At 46.3% G+C, this 24,066-nt stretch overlaps 1 protein-coding gene across 2 annotated transcripts in view; it reads right to left on the reverse strand.

Annotated features, from left to right (window-relative positions):
* The window catches only part of DGKH (diacylglycerol kinase eta), a 297,736-nt gene that overhangs the window by 270,777 nt on the left and 2,893 nt on the right, over nt 1-24,066 (reverse strand). For both annotated transcript variants that reach the window (XM_074988416.1, XM_074988410.1), the window contains exon 2: nt 7,905-8,087. In XM_074988416.1, the coding sequence (XP_074844517.1) occupies nt 7,905-8,087 (183 nt within the window). The remainder of the gene's footprint in view (nt 1-7,904; nt 8,088-24,066) is intronic.

A 24,066-nucleotide genomic window follows, 5' to 3' on the forward strand; every position in this document is an offset into this window, starting at 1 on the left:
TGAACAATAAATGTATTTTCAGAATAATGCGGCTAGTTCAGCAGAAGCCACTATAGTAGAGAACATGATCTTGTAACATATGACAACAGTAACATATGTGGAGAGATAACTATATTAAAGTCAGATTTGCCACCTTACTATAGCAACTACTGCTTGAGAACTGGTTGGATACCACGGTCCTAGACGGTACTGTGCTCTTTACTAAACCCAGCTGTAAATTTTAAAGTAGCTGTTAGACCCATACTGACTACAATAGGCAGACTTTTGGAACTGCTGTTCCATAAGGCTGGACTAAGCTGCCTTTCTGTCTAAGTACACACTGTCTACTTTGAGGAAACTTTTGAACTATCATCCCCTTGAAAAGCACTGAAATAAGCTAAATGTAAATAAGATCAGAATTTGGCCTTTGGACTGAAGAGTGTCTTCTGTTATTTTAGTTTAACTGTCTTATATAATACTGTTGGTACAGTACTGCACACGCAGCTATAAAATTGTATAACTGCTGTTTCTCAACAGCCCTCATGAAAATGAGATACTTATAGGTTATCCGAGTGATTAAATATTAGATGTGTGCTTCCTCATTCACAATAAGGAAAAGAGTGGGAGAACTTACGTAATTTACGGATTTATTGTAATGCCCTCTATTTAGGGCTGCAGCTGAAGTCTTCTCAAACTTCAGATGGCGCAGAATATAGCAAACTGTTTATTTAGTGGCATTTTCTTCAGAGAGTATATTATACCTGTGTACCACAGGAGGCAGCAGGTTCCAGAGTAAGGTGTAAAGTTGCTAATTATAACTTACAAAAGCACTAAGCTTGGGTTCTGGATACCTTATAATCTCTCTCTTCCTCCAGATGATACTCTGGCACTCATCATCATCATCAACATCAACAACCAGGGTCTCAGTGCCTGCTGGCGTCTGATGCTGCTCTCACTATTTCCTTCCATCTTTCACTGTCCAGTGCAGGGTGGCTTAGCTTCTGCAGACTAGTTCCGCACCAATCTACTATATCATCTTCGCATTATTTGTGGGGTCTGCTTCTCCGATTTGAACCATCCATTATGCTCAATACCACCAGGGTCTTGATTTTTCATTCGTCATTCATTCTGCAAATATGCCCAAATAAGAACATAAGAACATAAGAATGGCCATACTGGGTCAGACCAAAGGTCCATCAAGCCCAGCATCCCATCTGCCGACGGTGGCCAATGCCAGGTGCCCCAGAGAAGGAGAACAGAAGACAAGTGATTTATCTCCTGCCATCCATCTCCTGCCCTTGTTATGAAGGCTAGGGCACCATACTTTATCCCTGGCTAATAGCCATTTATGGACCTGACCTGCAAAAATTTATCAAGCTCTTTTTTAAACCCTAATAGAGTCCTGGCCTTCACAGCCTCCTCGGGCAAGGAGTTCCACAGGTTGACTGTGCGCTGTGTGAAGAAAAATTTCCTTTTATTAGTTTTGAACCTACTACCCATCAATTTCATTTGGTGTCCCCTAGTTCTTGTATTATGGGAAAAGGTAAATAATTTTTCTATATTCACTTTCTCCACACCATTCATGATTTTATATACCGCTATCATATCGCCCCTCAATCGCCTCTTTTCCAAACTGAAAAGTCCCAGTCTCTCTAGCCTCTCCCCATATGGGACCCGTTCCAAGCCCCTAATCATCTTAGTCGCCCTTTTCTGAACCTTTTCTAATGCCAATATATCTTTTTTGAGGTGAGGAGACCACATCTGCACGCAGTACTCGAGATGTGGGCGTACCATAGTTTTATATAGGGGAAGTATGATATCTTTTGTCTTATTATCGATCCCTTTTTTAATAATTCCTAACATCCTATTTGCCTTACTAACTGCCGCTGCACACTGCGTGGATGTCTTCAGAGAACTATCCACTATAACTCCAAGATCCCTTTCCTGATCTGTCGTAGCTAAATTTGACCCCATCATGTAGTACGTGTAATTTGGGTTATTTTTTCCAACATGCATTACCTTACACTTACCCACATTAAATTTCATTTGCCATTTTGCTGCCCAATCACTCAGTTTGCTGAGATCTTTTTGTAGTTCTTCACAATCCCTTTTGCTTTTGACTGTCCTGAACAACTTGGTGTCATCTGCAAACTTTGCCACCTCACTGCTTACCTCATTTTCTAGATCATTGATGAACAAGTTGAACAGGATCGGTCCCAGGACTGAGCCCTGGGGAACACCACTAGTTACCCCCCTCCATTGTGAAAATTTACCATTTATTCCAACCCTTTGTTTTCTGTCTTTTAACCAATTCCCGATCCATGAAAGGACCTTTCCTCCTATCCCATGACCACCTAATTTACATAAAAGCCTTTGGTGTGGGACCGTGTCAAAGGCTTTCTGGAAATCTAGGTATATTATGTCCACTGGGTGCCCCTTGTCCGCATGTTTATTAACCCCTTCAAAGAATTCTAATAGATTAGACAGACACGACTTCCCTCTGCAGAAACCATGCTGACTTTTGCCCAACAATTCGTGCTCTTCTATGTGCCTTGCAATTTTACTCTTTACTAGTGTTTCTACTAATTTACCTGGTACTGATGTTAAACTTATCGGTCTATAATTGCCAGGATCTCCTCTAGAGCCTTTTTTAAATATTGGTGTTATATTGGCCGTCTTCCAGTCATTTGGTACCAAAGTGGATTTAAAGGATAGGTTACAAACCACTGTTAATAACTCCGCAATTTCACATTTGAGTTCTTTCAGAACCCTTGGGTGAATGCCATCTGGTCCTGGAGACTTGTTACTATTCAGCTTATCAATTAATTCCAAAACCTCCTCTAATGTCACTTCAATCTGAGTGAGTTCCTCAGATTTGTCGCCTAAAAAGGCTGGCTCAGATTTAGGAACCTCTGTAACATCTTCAGCCGTGAAGACTGAAGCAAAGAAATCATTTAATCGCTCCGCAATGGCACTGTCTTCCTTGATCGCTCCTTTTATATCTTTATCATCCAAGGGCCCCACTGCTTTTTTAGCAGGCTTCCTGCTTCTAATGTATTTAAAAAACATTTTACTATTGTTTTTTGAATTTTTGGCTAGCTGTTCCTCAAACTCTTTTTTGGCTTTTCTTACTACATTATGACAGTTAATTTGGGAGTGTTTATGTTCCTTTCTATTTTCCTCACTAGGATTTGACTTCCACTTTTTAAAAGCTGCCCTTTTCTCTCTCACTGCCTTTTTAACATGGCTGTTTAGCCATGGTGGTTCTTTGTTAGGTCTCTTACTGTGTTTTTTTATTTGGGGTATACATTTAAGTTGGGCCTCTAGTATGGTGTCTTTAAACAGTTTCCATGCAGCTTCCAGGGATTTTAGTTTAATTACTCTACCTTTTAGTTTCTGTTTAACTAGCTTCCTCATTTTAGTGTAATTCCCCTTTTTGAAATTAAATGCCAGAGTGTTTGACCGCTGCGGTGTTCTTCCCAACACAGGAATATTAAAAGTTATTATATTGTGGTCACTATTTCCAAGCGGTCCAGTAACAGTTACCTCTTGGACCAGATCCTGCGTTCCAGTCAAGACTAGATCGAGAATCGACTCTCCCCTTGTGGGTTCCTGTACTAGCTGCTCCAAGAAGCAGTCATTTAAGGCATCAAGAAATTTAATCTCTGAATCCCGTCCTGAGGTGACATGCACCCAATCAATATGGGGATAATTGAAATCTCCTATTATTACTGTGTTTTTTATTTTGATAGCCTCTCTAATCTCCCTTAACATTTCAGCATCACTATCACTGTCCTGGTTAGGTGGTCGGTAATATATTCCTAATGCCATATTCATATTAGAGGAATGAATTGTTATCCATAATGATTCTATGGAACATTTTGATTCCTTTAGGATTTTTACTTCATTTGATTCTATATTATCCTTCACATATAGTACCACTCCGCCACCCGCACGACCTGTTCTGTCTTTCCGATATAATTTATATCCCGGTATGATAGTGTCCCACTGATTGTCCTCATTCCACCATGTTTCTGAGATGCCTATTATGTCAACTTCCTCCTTTGATATGAGGTACTCCAGTTCACCCATCTTATTAGACAGACTCCTAGCATTAGTGTAAAAGCATGTTAGAAAACTACCACTATTTATATGTCCGCCTTTCACAGACGTGGTGGATTTTTTTATGCACGATTGTTTCACATCTGATCTTGCCCATATATTATTTCCCACGTTCCCTATCTGACTAACTTCTAGGGAATCCCTGTCTATGGAGCCTCGTGTAAGAGAAGTCTCCGTCCGATCCAGGTGCTCCCCCGCACCAATCGGCTTTCCCCCACCTCTTAGTTTAAAAACTGCTCTATGTCCTTTTTAATGTTTAATGCCAGCAGTCTGGATCCACCTTGATTTAGGTGGAGCCCATCCTTCCTGTATAGGCTCCCCCTACCCCAAAAGTGTCCCCAGTTCCTAATAAATCTAAACCCCTCTTCCCTACACCATCGTCTCATCCACGCATTGAGACTCTGAAGTTCTGCCTGTCTATCTGGCCCTGCGCGTGGAACTGGAAGCATTTCAGAGAATGCCACCAAAGATGTTCTGGATTTCAGTCTCTTTCCTAGTAACCTAAATTTGGCCTCCAGAACATCTCTTCTACCCTTCCCTATGTCATTGGTACCAACATGTACCACGACGACCGGCTCCTCCCCAGCACTGCCCATAAGTCTGTCTAGATGCCTCGAGAGATCCGCAACCTTCGCACCAGGCAGGCAAGTCACCATACGGTTCTCCCGGTCATCACAAACCCAACTATCTATATTTCTAATGATCGAATCCCCCACTACTAAAACCTGCTTCTTCCTAACAGCTGGCGCTCCCTCCCCCGGAGAAGTATCCTCGGCACGAGAGGATACAACATCACCCTCTGGAAGGAGGGTCCCAACTGTAACTTGCATTGTATAACCTGCTGTATAACTTGCTGTAACTTGCATTGTATAACCTCCTGCAGTAACTCTGGCCCTCGAAAACAGCAATGTGCTTAAGCCAACAGCTTCCATGTTTTAAAAAAAAAGGATGCTTTCTCCAAGAATATTTTCAGTCTTCAACTTTGCAACAGAAATCTTAGTTGAGGAGCAGGGCAATGAGGTCTTTAAACATAGTTTTCTTTCTTTTATTTCCCATCTCATTTTTATTTAGTCAAGTAAACAAACTTTTCTGTCTTTAATTCAGGAGAAGAGCTGAAGTTTAGCAGCTCACTTTGAGCACTACCAGTTTTAGAAATGACAAAGTACATGTTTATAAAAGGAGTAAGGCAAGCAGTCTTATTAACATACACATATTTGATTAATGCTATGATACAAAAATTTTTTAAAAATCCAATACTGAATGATTCCATCTGCAGAGAACCACCATACGGCAATTTTCACCAATGATGAATTGTACCAAAACTTTTAAAAATAAAGTTATCTTAAACTAAAACAGAAACAATTACCAGTAGAAGCTTTTGCATTCTGAGCTAAGGAATCAATAAAAGCAGCAGAAATGTTTCTAGTATCTATGTAAACAACTACCTGAGAAAAATAGCACAATGTTAAACTATACTTCCCCACAACTTGAGCAAGAATGTAGTATACCTCTCTGGTTCTCTTTCAAAAGTCTATTCTTAGCTGTCAGGGGAATCCAATCTGTTTAATTGAAACCTTAGCCTACAAATAGACTCAGTAAGTGAATCTTAAATCTAATTTGAATGAAAGGGACTAGCTGAGTCAAAGAGCACTTCCTTGGTGTTCTTTACTCCAGTGGTTTCATGTAACCATGGATCACCCACCACTACAATAGCAAACATACAACACCCTTAAACTAAATGGGAGTTGTCTGTCTAAATATAGCTACTTTTAAATGATGCATCACAAGTTATAAAGTGCAGTGAAGTATTTATTACAACTCTTTTCTCCAACAAAAGTATATCACTCAATTACGTAGAGAGTTATTTATATTCTGGTTTTCATATCATCGCTGAGTTGTAAAGATAAAGCAAGAATCCCCCAGATTTCCTAAATGCACACTACACAAAGGTAACATAAGCAGTTAATTTTATCTATACAAATCTGATTCACATAAAAAAATGGAACAAAAGATGCAAGGTACATGTCAATTAGTTAGGTGTGGCTTTAGCATGCAAGACAATACGAGACTTGTGTGATTTATTTTTCACAAAAGTGATTCTATCACATTTATATACTCCACACGGGGTTGTACTTATAAATCTTTTCAGAGATGTTTGAATATTACAAACACACTTCACACTCATATGAAATGTCACACTGTTACTTTTTAAAATATTTTGAAAATATTCATATACATGAGATGTGAAGGCTGAAAATTTTTGGATGGCTTTAAGTTTAAAAAAATATGCAATATTTGCAGAAGCAAACTGAATAACGATTTAAGAATTTCCCACAACACAGAAAGTACAGATTTGTAACAGCACAGTTGACTTCTGGGAACCAAAGAGAATGGCACCCTACCTTCTTAGCAGAGAACTTCTGAGTAAGATTTCTTCCTACCCTAAAGTGTTGTATACTGTTTCTCTATGCTGCCGACTAGTTAGTGCTTTGGCCTTCCAGGAGGCTGCACTTTAGTAAAAAGTTAAGTGAAATTTAGATTTTTTTTACTGAGCTACTGATAATAAGGAGTCTTATGGAGAGATAACAACCTGTTGCATACACGATAAATCTGCAGTGGGACTTGCGTGGGCCTGCAGTCATTTTGACCCTCCAGATTGAATCTATAAATGCTCAGTAGTACAATGTCCTCACTACAGCCATAGAAACTTTAACTTTAACGCTGGGCAGGCACAGAGTTTGTCAGATTTAATTGCAGGATCAGCTCCATAGCCTATCAAGTGTTTTGAGAGCTTTCTGAATGGGAAATTATTTAGCATTCACAGGCTATGTCTACAATAGAGGGTTTTGTCAACAAAATCCATGGAGCGTCCACACTAAAAATGCATTCTGTCAACATGCTGTCAACAGACCTTTTGTTGACAGCTTTCTGTCTCTCCCCCATGAAACAGAATGCCTTTCTCAACAGAATATGTGGATGAAAAAGCCACGTGGATGCTCTGGGTGGGGCCTCTGTTGACAGACCAGGTCTTCTGGGTCACCGGGCAGCCCTGTCTGTTGTGCTCCATGTTACCTGTTCTGTCAAGAGCAGCTGGCTACTCTCTGTTGACAGAGCTATCCACTTTTGTGTGTGGCCACAATCCGGCCACAGAAGTTTTGTCCGTCTCTTCTGACAGCAACTTCTGCAACCCATCGCTATAGGGTAGACCAAGCCGTTATGTAATGCCTGGAGAGCAATCTTAGCCCTCCAGGAAAGGCGTGAAGTCCCTGCACTGGCAAAGTAAGGTAAGCAGCTGCCACCTCGGGGACTTCACCACTCTGCCTCGCAGGGGAAGCCTTCTGGCCGCTGGCTCACCCTATCTGTGACAGCTGTTTTGAAGCATTCACGCCGCACCGGAGGCACAGATACGACGCTTCTTCCTCTCTTCCCACCCGCGTGGACTTCCAACGGAAATCACGCTTCCTCCGGGGCCCTCCCGCTTTCCCAGAGGAATCGTCCGTGCCCCTGTGGGCTTGGCTGCAGGGAAAGAGCGAGTGCCGGGGGCCAGGGAGGTCCCCACGAGCCGGGACACGCCCCGGAGCCGGCGCGGGGGCCCGAGGGGCACGGAGCGGAGAGAGGCTGGAGAAAGCCCCGGCGGCGCTGGCTGGACGGATGCTGCCCGGGCCGGAGCTTTGCAGGCGGGGCCAAAGGCGAGCGCCGCCGCTGGCGGGGGCGGGAGGCAGGAGACCCCAGGCAGCGGCGCGCCGTGCAGGGCTGGGGTTGGGGCTGCAGCCGGCACAAGCTCTCCCCGCCCCGGCTCTTACCTTGCTGCGGATCTGGCCCGAGGTGGACACTTTCCGGATGAGCTTCTGGGGCCCCTCGTGCTCCCCCTCGCTGTCCGAAGACTCGTCGCCCGCCGCCGCCGCCGGGGGCTGGGGCTGGTGCTGGAGCCCGCCGCCGCCGCCGCCGCTCCTCCCCGCCTCGGCCCCGGCCATCTTCCCGGACTCCTGCCGAGAGAGAGCACACGGGTTCGGCTCGACCCGGGCTGCCGCGGCCGCTCCCCTCCCCGGGCAGGAGGCGGTGCAGGGGGAGGAGGCGGCGGCCGGGAGCAGCCGAGGAGGAGCCCGCAGCCCGCGCTGGAGGAGCGGCCCGCCCGGCCGCCATCTTCCGCCGCCTCCCCCTGGCGCCCCGGTCGCGCTACCGGCGCCCGCCTGAGGGGACACACCGTGGCGGGACACGCTCGCCCCGGGTCGGGCCGGGCCAGGGCGCTGCCTCGAGCGGGGGGCAGCGATCCCCTCAGAGCTGGGCCCCGCGCGGTGCGTCGGGGCAAGAGTCCGCGCTCCTGGGCTGTGAAAAGGGACCTACTCCGGCCGAAGGGCGGCGGGCGCCTGAGCTGGGGCGCGCCTGGCATTGCAGGCGGGGGGGACGCGGGCATGCCCCCGCCCGGCCAACACAACACGCCCCCGGGCCGGCCCGTCCCGTCCCGTCCCGTCCCGCTAAGGCGGCGGAGGACCGGCAGGGGTTAGCTGTGGGAGTTTCCCCGGGGGGATGCTGAGCGCTGGGAAGCCGGGCTGCTGGTGTTTGTCATTACTGCTTTCAGCCTATAGCTGGGAGGAGATCTGCTCTGGTCCCATGGAAGTCAATGGCTGTTTCTTTAGTGCACCACCAAACTTTTTAATCTGGATGTCAAAGCCCAGGGCAGACCTCGTTCCTAGGGCAGACTGGCTGCAGGGATGCTGCCCAGGACTCAGCATCCTCCTAGTACCATCTCACCAGGAGGGTGGTGAAGCACTGGAGTGCGCTGCCTGGAGAGGTGGTGGAAGCTCCACCCCTAGAGACAGTAACAGAGAGAAAGCTGTGCTAGTCTATATACTATCAAAACAAAAAAAGCAGTCAAGTAGCACTTTAAAGACTAACAAAATAAGTTATTAGGTGTTGAGCATCCCTAGAGATGTTTAAATCCTGGCTGAGATGATTTAGTTGGGGATTGGTCCTGCTTTGGGCTGAGGCAGGGGAGGTGTTGGACTAGATACCTCCTGAGGTCTCTTCTACCCCTATGGTTCTGTAACAAGGCACATGTAGTTCTCCACGTAACTAGTGGAAGTAGACCCAAGAGGGGACTCCTGTAGTGTTGATCTCAACTAGCTACATTGAAGTAAAAATACTCTGCCCTTTGTCTCCACTAGGATTTTACAAAAAAATAGCTACCTATAGATTACAACAAAAACTCCTTTGTTGTAGTGAAGATAGATTCAGTAATCTGAGTGGAAGTGGGATCCAGCATGCCCAATATGATAAACACTAGCTGTGGGCTTATATGCATTAGAAAGTTTTTCAGCTTCAAAGCTGCAGCCTTCCTTTGTGAACCAGAATAAAAGTACTTTATATAGATATAACTTGTTCTGATTCAGGAAGCAGAATAATCTGATCCAGCATAAAATACCTTTATACTGATACACCGTACACAGTAGGGTTTATGAGGGTATAAATAAATAGATTTTTTTTAAATCACATTCAAATCACAATATTCATGTTATATTTTTATAGTGTAATATAGACATATCCTAAGGAGCTACACCAGTGTTTCCCAAACTATGTTCTGTACAATGTGAATAGATATTTTTCCTACTAAAATATTAAATATGAAATCGTGTGAATCAAAATACTAAGGTGCTTAAATAGTATTTATATTGTAGGTATATTAATATGTATCACATTCATAATAGTATAATTAGTATCTACCTCATGCCAAATCAGAGTTGATTCAGATTGTTTCGGCACAAGCTGCGTTCAGAGAAATCACATAATGCTGCACCTGATATGAAGATCCAATGCTACAGCTTTGTTCCCAATATTTAGCAGATTTGTGACCAAAAGGTGAAAAAAAACACCCATTAAAAATTGTCAAATGTTACTTATTTTCAGTGACTTTTTTTTTTTTTTTAAATAAAGCTGGTATTCAGCTAGCTCGCCGCTGGCTTGCTGCTCCCTAACTGCACTCAATCTCATGACTGGGGCTGCCGAGATGCCGGTATTGAGTACTGGAACAAAAAAAAGCACTGCTTATTTTTATTTTCCTGTAGCTTTCTGTAAAAGTAACAAATTTATAAAAACACAATTAAAAATATTTCCATGCCCAAGTTGTTTTGCATTTCTTTTTCATAAAAATGTTTTTAAAGCTTTGAAGAATATTGTTTTGAACAATATTGTCCTTTCTATTTTTGTACAAAGAACACCATTTGCCATTCTTCTTTCCGCTGTTATATTGATGTTTTGTTTTGGGTTTGTACTTAACTTTTATACTTAGTTATGGGGTTGCTAACTGTCCCCCTAAACGAAGGATATTAGTTGTTCAATCAGATGATTTTCTCCTTATTTTTTGTTCTTTGTCAAATAAAAGACATCTAAAAAAACTAATTCTTTTAAATCAACTCTTGAGCATTGCGCGTGGCAATATTTCGGTATGAAATCCTCCACCCTTCCCAACCAGCACGTATGTGTTCAATCAAATATTCCAAGTATACAAGTGTTATGTAGTCATATTAGTTGGGGGAAACGCTGGTCCACACTATCAACCATCTCTAGAGTCTGAGCCCTTTCAATGTAATATCAATTAGCAATAACAAAGTCACTGGTGGATTTCATGAAGGTTTTTTGTTTTTCCTGTCTTTCTGAGATATGAAACAGTGCTTGGAATTGGGTTTAATAGTAAGAGACTACGTTGTTGTAAGTGAGAAGATTATTGTTGCATTGTCTCAGTGTAAACCTTGTCTTTTAAGTTGTTTGATTCCTAGGTCCCTGACATCCTGGCCCATGATTGGAGCACCCAAGTGCTGCCACCCTATAAATAATAGGACACCACTAGTATCTTTTGTTTTCCTCTCCAGTGTCTGAAATTTTACACATCTGCAACAAGAGGCTTCCAGTTACTTCCAGTGTCCACCTCCCTAATGACATATTTCTGTTGTTCTCTCCATCTGCATGTTTTGTTTACTGTCACTCTTATTAGTCTCTTGTCTGGAGCTCAAACTCTTTGACACACTGCCAGTGTTTCACCAGTGTGTATTTGAGATAAGACAAAGAAATGTATATTCCATCCACAGTTCCACTAAGGTTTCTAGAAAGGAATCTAAGAAATCTTTAATATGTTACAAGAACAAAACAAAATGGAAAGCATAATTTAGGCCCCATTTCTACAAAAACTTACTCATATCCTTAATTTCACACACTGGAAGGAGTCCCGTTGATTTCAGTAAGACTATTCACTATACGGGAAATTAAGCACTGCATAAAATTTTGCAGGCTCTTATAGTCAGAATCTGCCACCCATGCTTCATGTTAAATAATGCCTTACTCTACAGGAAATATTTTACAGGAATTTGCAGATTATTTTCTGTGACATTTATTGGAAATATTACCTATCAGGCCAAATGCTGCCATTAGCACCATACCACCCTAACTGTGAGATAGCACTCTTTAACTTATTGCCTTTGATTGTAGACAACTGACTAACTCAGTTACAAATACTTCACAAAACAAAAAAGCAGTTCTGTAGCACCTTAAAGACAAACAGTATAATTTATTATTTGATGATTAGGTGCTTCTTAAGATCTGGAAAATCCTGATAAATGATAACTGAGACAAAGAGAATTTAAAAGAAAGATAGAAAAACTGAAATAAAATTGACACATCAGCTAGATAGGACAGCAGGAGGAGGAAAGGGGGAAGAGACCATTTACAAATATTTAAATATCTTTTCAGTAATGTGTATTGAAACTGGATATTTAGGTATCTGTTTCATTAACATTCAAATACATTGGTGACATTACCTGAAATTATCCTGATCTTAAAACACCTGCTGCTGCACTAGTGCTTATTTCTGTCAGTTGTTGAATTTAAGTTATCTCACAGAAGTAAGTTATTGGGCCAGTACATACGGGTAAGCTGGACTGGCTGTGGTCCCATATTTGCAAATATGGAGTCTGTTTCTGCAAATACTTGTGTATGTGAATATTATTTATATATTAGAGGTTTGGGGCCCCATTGTGCTAAGTGCTATACAGAACCAAAAATAGATTACATTTTTCTCTACAAATAGTGGACTTCGGCTCCCATGTGGTGCATCATGGCAAGATTAGTGTCTAAACAGGAACAAGACATGACAGGAAAAAAACCCCATATTAAGACATCAAACATGATACATAGGGTTGTATATTCGCTAACTGTATAACTCTTAGGTTGTACTCAATAGGGCTACACAGTGGGGTGTAGTTATTCACTTCCATAAGTGTTTGTAAGAGCATGTCCTAGATTATTTTTTTTCCAGAGGACCATTTAGTTGCATGTAATTTAGTCTCTTGTCTCGCAAATACTAAGTACTTAAAATTAAGCATGTGTACGTTTCCAGGATCAGGACCACACATGGAAATGTTTACATTTTAAATGCAAAGCATCAGTATTTTCCAGATTAGAATATTAATCTAATATAAATTCCATTTTCAAACCAAATTTTTTAGCCTTCTGGAGAGCAAGTGACTAGTTTAACAATACATACATATTAGATTTTTCAAGTTAAAACCTCTCACTTTTGTGTCATATCTAGAACCTAGTGGACCCTAGACCAGGGTGTAAAAACTGGGGGGCTTGCCACCTTCGGGGGGTGTGAAATTTCAAAGGGGGCTACAGCACAGTTGCCCCCCCCCCCCATGGGGGACCTTCACTGCCTCCTTATAGCTTCTGTGCACAGCTCTGCTGTGCTCACGTGCTGTGCTGCCTGTCTCCCTGCCAGCAGAGGGCCAGCTTCATTTCTGGTCCATCCCCACTGCCCTGCAGTGGCCCTCTGTTGCCTCCTAAATTTCTGTTGGTTTGGATTTTATTAGAGATATTGGGAGGCTCCTGCTAATTGCAGGGATGAAAAGGGGGGCCGGATGTAAAAAGATTACTCACCCCTGCCCAAGACCACATGTAAGGGAACTATAGATTTAACCACTCTGCTGACAGCTTCTTGCAGTCAGACAAATGCAAAGCTATACGTCGGGGTGGGCAACATTTTTGGGGTTGGGAGCCACTGACTACAGAAAAGTCAGCGGGGGGGCACATACAAGTGAGAAGCAAAAAAAAAAACAAACCACACACACACACACACACACACACACAAAATCCTTAATAATGTGACCCCTGACCAGAACACCTCACTCCCCTCACACTGCAGCACAATAGGCAAAAGGGTGGAGAAGCGGGAGACTGAGGTTCACAGCTCCTCCTAGCCAGATTAACTCCTCTGGGGCTTGGGGTGGAACCAAAAATGGTGGGGGGGTTCAGGATTCAGTGTGCAGGAGTGGGATGCTGGGAAGCAGGTGTGGAGTCTGAGTGGGACAGAGGGTTAGGGAGGGGGCTGGAGTGGGTGTTTGTGGTCTGCATGGGAGGGAGGGAGGGTGCAAGAGTGGGCTGGGGTTGGGGATCTGGGTGGAAGGTAAGGTGCATAAGTGGGTTGGGCGGCAGCAGTGGGGTGGTTCAGGATCAGGCTGGAGGTGAGAGCTCTCGGCAGGGGGAAGGGAGCAGAAAAAGGCTGAGGATGAAGGTCTGGACAGGAGGGAGGGTGCAGAAACAGGCTGAGGGTGGGAGTCTGGGTGAGAGGCATAGAGCAAGAGGGTGGGGGTGCCTGGGCAGGAGCAAACCGAGGGTAGGGGTACTTACCTCAGCATGTGGGCACTGTCACTCCCTCCCATAGCTGGGGAAACAGTGGCAGCAGCAGAGAAGGCACTCCAGGGAGCTTTTTCTCCAGCCATTGCTGGGCACCCGCCCCCACATGGCTCTGATTGGCCAGAATTTCAGCCAATCAGAACAGTGGGTAAGCCTCTTCCCCCAGCTGGTGAGGGGGAAGATCAACAGCAGTAGTGCACAGAGCTGGAGATACTTCCTGCCCCCCTTTCTCCTGGTTCCCCACCTCTCACCCCACCATGGGCCAAATGCTGGGGAGGGGACCCTGATCCAGACTGCAGACTGAGGGTTGCCCAGCTCTGCTATACACCTAGGAGCAAGGAATGTAATGCATTCCTACAGAGTGGAGAGAGCAACTTTGAAAAGGATTTAGGGGTCAGACTGGACAAGCACCTGCATATAATAGCCTAATGTGATGTTGTGGCAAAAATGGCTAATGTAAGGGTAGAACGTGTAAACTAGTGTAGTGAGAAGAGGCAGGAATGTGTTAGCTCTGTATATGTGATTCGTCAGACGGATAGAGGAACATTGCATCTGTTTCCAACTTCCACACTTTAAAGGCTGTTGAAAAATGACAAAGGGACAGAAAAAAGGGTGTGGGGCTTTTCGGGAGAGACTTAAGGGGCATATTTGGACTCTGTTGTGCATATCAAAAAGAATATTTGAGAGGTGACTCGATTACAGTATAACTTCATGGGGACAATATACCCCAATGGATTTCTACTAATTGGAGAAAAGAATAACAAGAACCAATTGCAAGAAGCTGAAGCCAGACAAATTTAAATTAGCAATATTTCTAATTCAGGCACACATTTTTATCAATGAAGGTGATTAACCACTGGAAAAAGCTACCAAGGGAAGTGGTGCATTCTCCATATCAGCATCTTGAACTCAAGATTGGATACCTTTCTGGAAATTACACTTTAGCCAAACACATATTATTCAGCTCAGTATGGCATAACCTGGTGAAATGTAATGGCCAATGAAATACAGAAGAGTCAGTTAGGTGAAGTAATGTTCCCTCCTGGCCTTAAAATGCTTTTAATTTATGAAACCCCGAGTAAGTGGGTGAAGTACAGGAAGACTAGAAGAACAGTGTGCAGGAATGCAGTGCAGCTCCCCAGTGGCTGCTACACCACCCTGTGAGTTTCAACAATAGTCCTTGACGCTCCTTGTAGTGGATAGGAATTACTAGATGAGCTTCAATATGTATTTCATGATACCTCCTGAGGCTGTCCCCATTGTCATCCTTCACTCCCTACAGAAGACTTTGCCATAGCAGCTGCTTGGATTCTGTTCTGTGCAGTGTCATTGCCCTGCAGGAAAGAGTGATTTTTACCTCATAATGCAGATGTCAGCTTTACAAAATTGGTCGGCTGTGGAAAGAGCTACACTGCCAATGAAAGCGGGACAGGTTCAGAAGCTAAAATAGAGAAAGAATAAGTTAAAAGTTACTTAAACAAGTTGGATGTCTTGAAGTCACCAGGGCCTGATGAAATACATCCTAGAATACTCAAGGAGCTGACTGGTGAAATATTTGAGCCATTAGCTGTTATCTTTGAAAAGTCATGGACTACCAGACAAATTCCAGAAAACTGGACAAGGGCAAATATAGTGTTCATCTATAAAAAGGGAAAGAAGGACAACCCAGTGAATTACAGACCAGTCAGCTTAAGTCCACAATGTCTAAGATGCTCCCCATTCACCACAGTGGGGTGTCACACAATACAGCTCACGAAAGCAGCGGAACTATGCACTGAGGTGAATTAATTCTGGGAGGGTGGGGGAGTTTGGGGCTCAGAGGAGTTAAGCATGGGGATAGGGGAGTTTGTGGGATGGGTGGGTAAAGCCTGGAGATGAGGGTAACTTAACTTTCTAACTGGTACAAATCATTGTGTGTGCCTGCACTGTTATTTGAAACAGGGGTGATAAAAAGCACAGTTTGACATTATTTATTAAGGACTGTCTCTTATTCACATACATTGCGGATCTTGAAGGATTGATTTTGTAACTGAATTTGAAAAAATGGCTGATCTCGTGATTTTGCTTGCAGACCACTAATCCAGACGATAATAAGGTGATAAGTAGCAGCCTGGATTGGTAAAGAACAAATCACGTTAAACCAGTGTGACAGCTTTCTTTAACAGGGTAGCAAGCCTTATGGATAGGGGAGAGGAAGCGGAAGGTGTAATATAACTAGAGTTTAGTAAGGCATTTGATACAGTCTCACATGACAACCTTGTTAACAAACTAAGGAAATACAACCTAAATGGAGCTACTATATGGTGAGTGCATAACTGGTTGGATGACTGTTCTCAGAGGGTGCGTCTACACTAGCAAGTACATTCGAAATTGGGATCGGAAGACCGAGTTCTTTCGAAAGAAGCCGCGGAGCATCTACACTGACATGGCACTTTCGAAATTAACTTCAAAAGAACCCCCCGTTCTTTCAAAGTCAGTCCTCCGCTCCCAGGATGGGAAAAGCGCCCTCTTTTGAAAGACAGTTTCAAAAGAAAGCAAGTGTAGATGCTCCGTGGCCCACTCTTTTGAAAGAGCGGGTTCTCCATGGCCGTGATCAGCTGGCAGGTGGCAGCGCCACTCACAGCACAAGCGGAGCTCTATGGCTCCTGTGTCTGTCCGCCTCCCAGCACGCAGGCTGCCAGAAGCCCTCAGTCAGGAAGCTGAGAGTGTGCAGGCAGCATGGAGCCCACACTGCTGCCCGCACAGCTCCCAGCCGCGACGCCCCAGGGGAAGCCGCAGCACCTCTGGCACCATGGCCAGCAGCCGGGACTCCTGCCCACCCCAGTGGCTGGCCAGGGAGCAGGGGGAGTCCTCCCAGGAGGGGAGCCAGCCCCCCAAACATCGGGGCCCCTCCTGGACAGAGGCCGAGCTGCAGGACCTCCTCACACTGTGGGAAGATGAGGAGGTCCCACAGTAGACAGGGGTCCGGCACTGAAACACACCTGCTTTTGAGCACCTAGCCAAGGGCCTCACCGGCCAGGGTCATCCCACACAGACCCCAGACCAGGTGTGGTCCAAGGTCAAGGAGCTCCGGCAGGCGTACTGCCGGGCTCAGGACACAGCCAGGTGGTTGGGGCAGTGCTCACCGGCTGCCTCTATTATCTAGAACTGGACCACCTCCTTGGGTCCAAGGAGGCGGGACCCCTGGCCATGTACGTCAGCACCGCCAACCCCCCAACTGAGCCGGAGGAGACGGGGATGGGGACCAAGGGGGAGGACTGGCCTGGACCACCAGCAACCTGCAGGTGCCCCCCAAGGATCCAGGACACCAGCGATGATGAGGGCTCAAGCGAGGGGGCCCTCGTCATCAATGTCCTGTTGGGACCATCCAGCCCAGCCCCCTCCAACTGCACCTTGCCCGATTTCCTGGAGGGACCCACAGGTATGTATCATGCACGCTGGTGGCCACGGGGTGGGGAGAGGGGGTGTGCAGTCCCGCCCGAGGTGGCTGCAGCCCACCTGCAGGGACATCAGCCCCAGAGCACAGACAGGGCAGACAGCCCCACCGCCCCAGCCACACAGGGCTGACATGTGGCACCCAGCACTATGCGGGCCGGACAGTACCATGGGCTGCCAGGCCGCGGTGGGACCAAGGGAGCCAGAGGAGACACAGAGCTCCCGCAACCCAGACCGGGAACCGTGGATGCAGTCCCTGCAGGACTGCTGGTATGGGGTGAGCGGGACTGGCGGGGGTGGGTTCAGGGGGTTCCTCACCGGGACTAATGGCCTGTTCCTCTCCCCTTTTGTCTCCACAGCTCCAGCAGCCAGCAGCCGGACCAGCTCCGCGACAGGCCTGGGGAGTCCCACCACAGAGGGCGAGGGGGAGCGGCCTAGGCCTTGGTCCGGGACAGCGCAGGGCTGTCGCCGGTCCCTCTGCTGGCACCACCAGGCCGGGGAGGAGGAGGCAGGGGACACGGCCACCCTCAGGGAGCTGACAGGCGTCATGCAGGAGTGGCTTGCCACGGAGCAGCAGGTATGGGACCAGGTGGGGTCCAACTTGAACGCCCTCACCCAGGTCATAATTGGCCACCTGGCCCCTGCCGCCACTCCATCATGGGTCACTCCCACACCCACCCACCCCAATAACCCCCCATGCCCCGCTCGCCCATGCATCCTCCCCTCGCAGAGGTTCCACCCCACCCCAATCCCACAGCCCCCTGCCCCCCCCACAAAACCACCCTGAGGAGGCCAACCTGGAGGCCCTGCTCCCTCCCCACCTCCCCCCAGCCAGCCTCATCCACCTGGCCCACAGCCTGCTGGCCAGGGCTGGCTCGGTGGAGGCTGAGCTCCCAGTCTCCGCCTCCCTCCGTGCCAAGCCCGGCACTGGCATGGGGACTGCGCCCAAGCCATGCCCCTACCTCCCTGTGCCACTGGCCCCAGCCCAGCCACTGTGGGGCCCCCTGACCCAGGGAGGAAGGGGCGGGTGCAGCCAACAGGGCTCCCAGCCATCGAGCCCCCTGGACGGGTGAGGCCCCCCCAACCCCGGCTCCCCGTTCACCCTCCCCCCACACATGTAAATAGTTCCCCCCCACACGTGTCTAGTTCTCTCCCTTCACCCTCCCCCCATATGTGTATATAGTTCCCCCTGAATAATGAGGGGCACAGTTTTTCCTTATAAATGGTTTATTTTTACCGTTTACCTATGTCCCGCCGTGCACGTGTGCTGGTGGGTGTCCATGTGTGTGCACGGTACGGGTGGGGGGCAGTGTGCGGGGGGGTTATCGTAGCCCCTGCTCAGCAGCCTGGCACAGGTCCTCCCTTACACACTCCTTGTCCTGCTGGGCCTGGTGGCACAGGGCGGCAGGGGGCTGTTCTACCCACACCCCACCTCATGGCCCACCTCTGCATATAGTGCTTGCATTTCACCTCCACCAGGTTATGGAGGGTGCAGCAGGCCCCGACCATTGCCGGGACGTTGGGGAGGCCCATCTCCAGCCTGGTGCAGAGGCATCTAAAACGCCCCTTGAGGCAACCGAACACCCGCTCGACAGTGTCCTGGGCATGGTTCAGCTGCTCGTTAAAAACGTCTTCGCTTGCTGGGTGTGCCCGGTGTCTGGCCGCATCAGCCAGGCCTGCAGGGGATAGGACGCGTCCGCCACAATGCAGGGCGGCATTGTCGTGTCCCCAATGGGGAGCTCCTCCCAGGGGATGAAGGTCCCCTCAGCTACACGATATCCCAGCCCTGAGTTTTGGAAGACTCTCGCATCGTGGGTGCAGCCGGACCAGCCCACATAGATGTCCTGGAACCAGCCGTTGGCGTCAACCAGGGCCTGCAGGACCACCGAGAGGTAGCCCTTTTAGTTCACATAGGCCCCGCAGCTGTGCTGTAGGGCCTGGATGGCAATGTGGGTGCCATCCAGAACCCCGAAGCAGTTGGGGAAGCCCAGCTCCCGGAATCCCTGGATAGTGTCGTCCAGGTCCCTGACTCGCACCAGCTCCCTCAGGAGCACCTTGTTGATCGCCGAGATGACCTGCAGGGCATGTGGGGGGGCGCACTCGTGACCGTGGGGTGTGGTGAGGCTTTCCCACCCATGCCTGTCCCCATCCCCACCCCTGGCCCCGGGGTGCCCGTCCCCATCCCCACCCCTGCCTGGGGTGCCCACCCATGTCCATCCCTGTCCCCATCCCCACCCCCGGCCCTGGGATACCCACCCTTCTCCTGATGGTGCCCATCACCAGGCTGCCTCCTGCCCCCTGCATGCAGTCTAGGTGTGAGCTGGGCATGGCTTACCTCGATGAGGATGGCCCCGACGGTGGCTTTGCCCACCCCAAACTGGTGGTCAACAAATCAGTAACTGTCTGGAGTGGCCAGCTTCCATAGGGCGATGGCCACCCTTTTGTGCAGGGGGAGCACTGGACTCAGGTGTGTGTCCTGGTGCTGGAGGACTGGGGCGAGCCAGGGGCACAGCTCCAGGAATGTCCCCTTGGTCATCCTGAAGTTCTGTCGCCACCGGTCATTGCCCCAGTCCTACAGCACCAGCCAGTCCCACCAGTCGCTGCTTGTGGGGAAGCTTCACAAGCAACACATGATCTGCGAGACTGGCTGGGGACATTGCGCCCTGAAGATGGCATCCAGGAGGGTGGCTACTGTGGTGGCCAGGACCGTGGCCAGAGCACTGGCCACAGCTAAGATGGAGGGGGGTTGCTGGTCAGGGTCCATGGGGGACCGGGATGCCACCTCTGATGCCTCTCTCTCTCTCTCACACACGCGCTGCCTGGGGACAGGGTTGCTGGCCCTCAGTGTGTGCAGGCTGAGGTATGGGGGGGCCCTTTAAGGGGATGGCAGGCGGTGGCCCCAGAAGGGCTCGTCCGCCATGCAACCCTGCCCTTGGTGCTTCCTGTCCCTGCCCTTTCGAAAGAGTGCCCTGGCGTGTGTGGACGCCCTCTTTCGAAATTGTGCTGGGGGCCTTTTGAAAGTATGGACCAAACCTTCAGTCCCCACTGGTGTGCACGGACGCTCCATTTCAAAAGAGCATCTTTCAATGTTCTCTTTTGAAAGACGTTCTTTCAAAACACAACTGTAGTGTAGAAGCAGCCAGAGAGTAGTTATCAATGGTTCACTGACATGCTGGAAGGGCATAATGAATGGGTTTCCACGATGATCAGTTTGGGACCAGTTCTGTTCAATAGCTTCATCAATGATTTAGATAATGACACAGAGAGGACACTTACAACGTTTGTGTGAAGACACCAAGTTGGGAGGACTGGCAAGTGTTTTGGAGGACAGGATTATAACCCAAAATGATTTGGACAAAATGGATAAATGGTCTGAGGTAAATAGGATGAAATTCAATAAAGACAGATGTGAAGTATTACACTTAGGAAGGAACAATCAGTTTCCCGTGTACAAAATAGGAAATGACTGTCTAGAAAGAGTAGGGATCTAAAGGTCATAGCAGACCACAAGCTAAATATAAGTCAACACAGTGATACTGTTGCACGTAAAGCAAACATCATTCTAGAATGTATCAACAGGAGTATTGTAAGCAAGACACAAGAAGTAATTCTTCTGCTGTCCTCTGCACTGCTCTGCTCTAGGCCTCAACTAAACTATTGTGTCCAGTTCTGAGCATCATATTTCAGGAAATATGTGGACAAACTGGAGAAGGCCCAGAGAAGGTCAACAAAAATGATTAAAGGTCTAGAAAACAGGACCCAGGAGGAAAGATTGAAATGGGATTGTTTAGTCTAGGAAACTGAGAGGGGATATGATAACAACTTTCAAGCATCTAAAAGCATGTTACTAGGAGGAGGAAGAAAAATTATTCTCCTGAACCTCTGACGACAGGGCAGAAAGCAATGGGCTTAAATTGTAGCCAGGAAGGTTTAGGCTGGACGTTAGGAAATACTGCTTAACTGTCAGGGTGAATAAATCCTGGAATTAATTGCCCAGGGAGGTTGCAGAATCTCCACCACTGGAGTTATTTGAGAGTGGGTTAAACAAACACCTGTAAGGGATAGTATAGATAGTATATGGTTCTGTCATGAGTGCAGGGCAGTGGACTTGATTATCTCCTGAGAGTGTTACCGTTCTATAATTCTATTATGTTTGGGGATGTTGTGTGCTCCATTTGATTGTTTCTCTTAAGATATTCTAGTTCTGTCTGTTCTGCTGGATATGGTCTGCAATTTCAGATCATAGAATCATAGAATACTAGGACTGGAATGGACCTCGAGAGGCCATCGAGTCCAGCCCCCTGCCCTAATGGCAGGACCAAGTACTGTCTAAACCATCCCTGACAGACATCTATTTAACCTGTTCTTAAATATCTCCAGCGATGGAGATTCCACGACCTCCCTTGGAAATTTATTCCACTGTTTGACCACCCTGACAGTTAGGAACTTTTTCCTAATGTCTAACCTAAACCTCCCTTGATGCAGTTTAAGTCCATTGCCTCTTGTTCTACCCTCAAAGGCCAAAAAGAACAAGTTTTTCTCTCTCCTCCTTAGGACACCTTTTTAGATACCTGAAAACTGCTATCATGTCGCCCCTCAATCCTCTCTTTTCCAAACTACACAAGACCAATTCTTTCAGCCTTTCTTCATAGGTCGCATTCTCTAGACCTTTAATCATTCTTGCTGCTCTTTTCTGGACCCTCTCTAATTTCTCCACATCTTTCTTGAACTGCGGTGCCCAGAACTGGACACAATACTCCAGCTGAAGCCTAACCAGCGCAGAGTAGAGCGGAAGAATGACTTCTCGTGTCTTGTTCACAACACACCTGTTAATGCATCCCAAAATCATGTTTGCTTTTTTTTGCAACAGCATCACACTGTTGACTCATTTAGCTTGTGGTCCACTATAACCCCTAGATCCCTTTCTGCTGTAGTCATTCCCAGACATTCTCTCCCCATTCTGTATGTGTGAAACTGATTGTTCCTTCCTAAGTGGAGCACTTTGCATTTGTCCTTATTAAACTTCATCCTGTTTACCTCAGACCATTTCTCCAATTTATCCAGGTCATTTTGAATTATGACCCTATCCTCCAAAGCAGCTGCAACCACTCCTAGCTTGGTATCATCTGCAAACATAATAAGCGCACTTCCTATGCCAATATCTAAATCGTTGATGAAGATATTGAACAGAACCAGTCCTAAAACAGACCCCTGCAGAACCCCACTTGTTATGCTTTTCCAGCAGAATTGAGAACCATTAAGAACTACTCTCTGAGTACGGTTATCCAGCCAGTTATGCACACATAATATGGTTTCTCCAGTGTTTTAATGTAAGTTTGTAATAACATGCTCTTTATTCTGTAATCAGTTAGTTTGTAGAGTGCTTTGAAAGTGAAGAAAGTTGTGTAAATGCTAAATGTTAATCACCCTGAACTGTTCATTTGTATGAATGTAAGAAGTTCTTATTGTAGAAGTACATACTGTGCAAAAATAGAAGGGTGACATGAAGATGTCCTACTCATTATTGAGTGATCACCAAGGGAGAGACACATTGTGCCTGGATAGAGTCAGTTTATAAAAATGTCAGGCTACGTCTACAGTAGAGAGTTTTATAGACAAAACTGGGTTTTTGTAGACAAAACTCACAGAGTGTCTACACACAAAAGGTGTTTTGTTGACAGAGACTATCAATAGAAATGCTGTGTAGATGCTCCAGAGGGCCCTTTTGTCAACAGAGGGCATCTAAAGATCTATCAGCTTTTATATGTAAACGGAATCTGTCGACAGAAGTTTTGTCAGAACATCTCTTCTGACAGTAGTTTCTGGAGACAGATGCTTCTAGCGTAGACACAGCCTCAATGTTTTTACTGGTTCTTCTCTAGAAAGGCTCTAGTCTACATAACCTGGGCCTCAAGTCCTCATACAGGCAAAAGTGTAAATGATATTTGCCTCACTGAGGACTGCTGGTTTAGGCTCTCATCTTGCTATACTACTACAATTTTACCTTTATTATTACACTTTATCTTATAGCTTAAGTTACTCAAACTGATTTAAGCCAGTTTTAGTAAAAGAAATTTGCTCCCAAGTTGAAATTCATACATCATGTTATTTATAGCCACCAGTGAATTTGACCATTATTTACAGTAGAACGGTAACCTACAAAAGCCACTGACTTTCCTGTGATCTGAAGTGGATTCATGAGGCACATAAGTGAAATATTTTATGCATTTACATATTCAACTATTAAATATAAATAAATATATATAAAATATTTGGATTTTAATCGTGCTTTCTGTGTAATATATTTTGACACGTCATGCTATTTTAAATAGTTATAAACTTTCTAATCAGAACTAAAGCAGATGAAGACTGGTGGAAAGAATAAAGTAAAATGTGAGTATTTCAGTGCAGATCCACAAGTGGTCAAATCTAGCATAATCCCACTGAAGTCAATGCAGGTATGACCCTTTTCAACATCTGCCATTCTGCTTCTTCATACTGAAGGAATCCTAAAATGCAGGACAAATCATCTTCATTTTTATACACTGTGAGATTTTAGCTACACAGTTTTTAATATTGTCTGAAGGAACAGCGTGACTGAAATCCATATACAATAAAAACGTTAGATATTATAATTTACTCTGAGAAAATAAGATTTGATCACAGAAATATGAGCAAAGAATTCCAGCTCTGATGTTGATTCTCCTGATTTTGGCTGGACAAGTCACCTCACCTTTCTCGTTCCATATGTAAAATGGGGATGATATTTATTTATTCACCTCACAGGCTGTTATAATAATGCAATTAGAGTAATAAAGCCTTGTTCCTCTCACTATTTAAGAAGTATTA

Source organism: Carettochelys insculpta, chromosome 1 (genome assembly GCF_033958435.1).
Source record: "Carettochelys insculpta isolate YL-2023 chromosome 1, ASM3395843v1, whole genome shotgun sequence".
NCBI classification, from domain to species: domain Eukaryota; kingdom Metazoa; phylum Chordata; order Testudines; family Carettochelyidae; genus Carettochelys; species Carettochelys insculpta.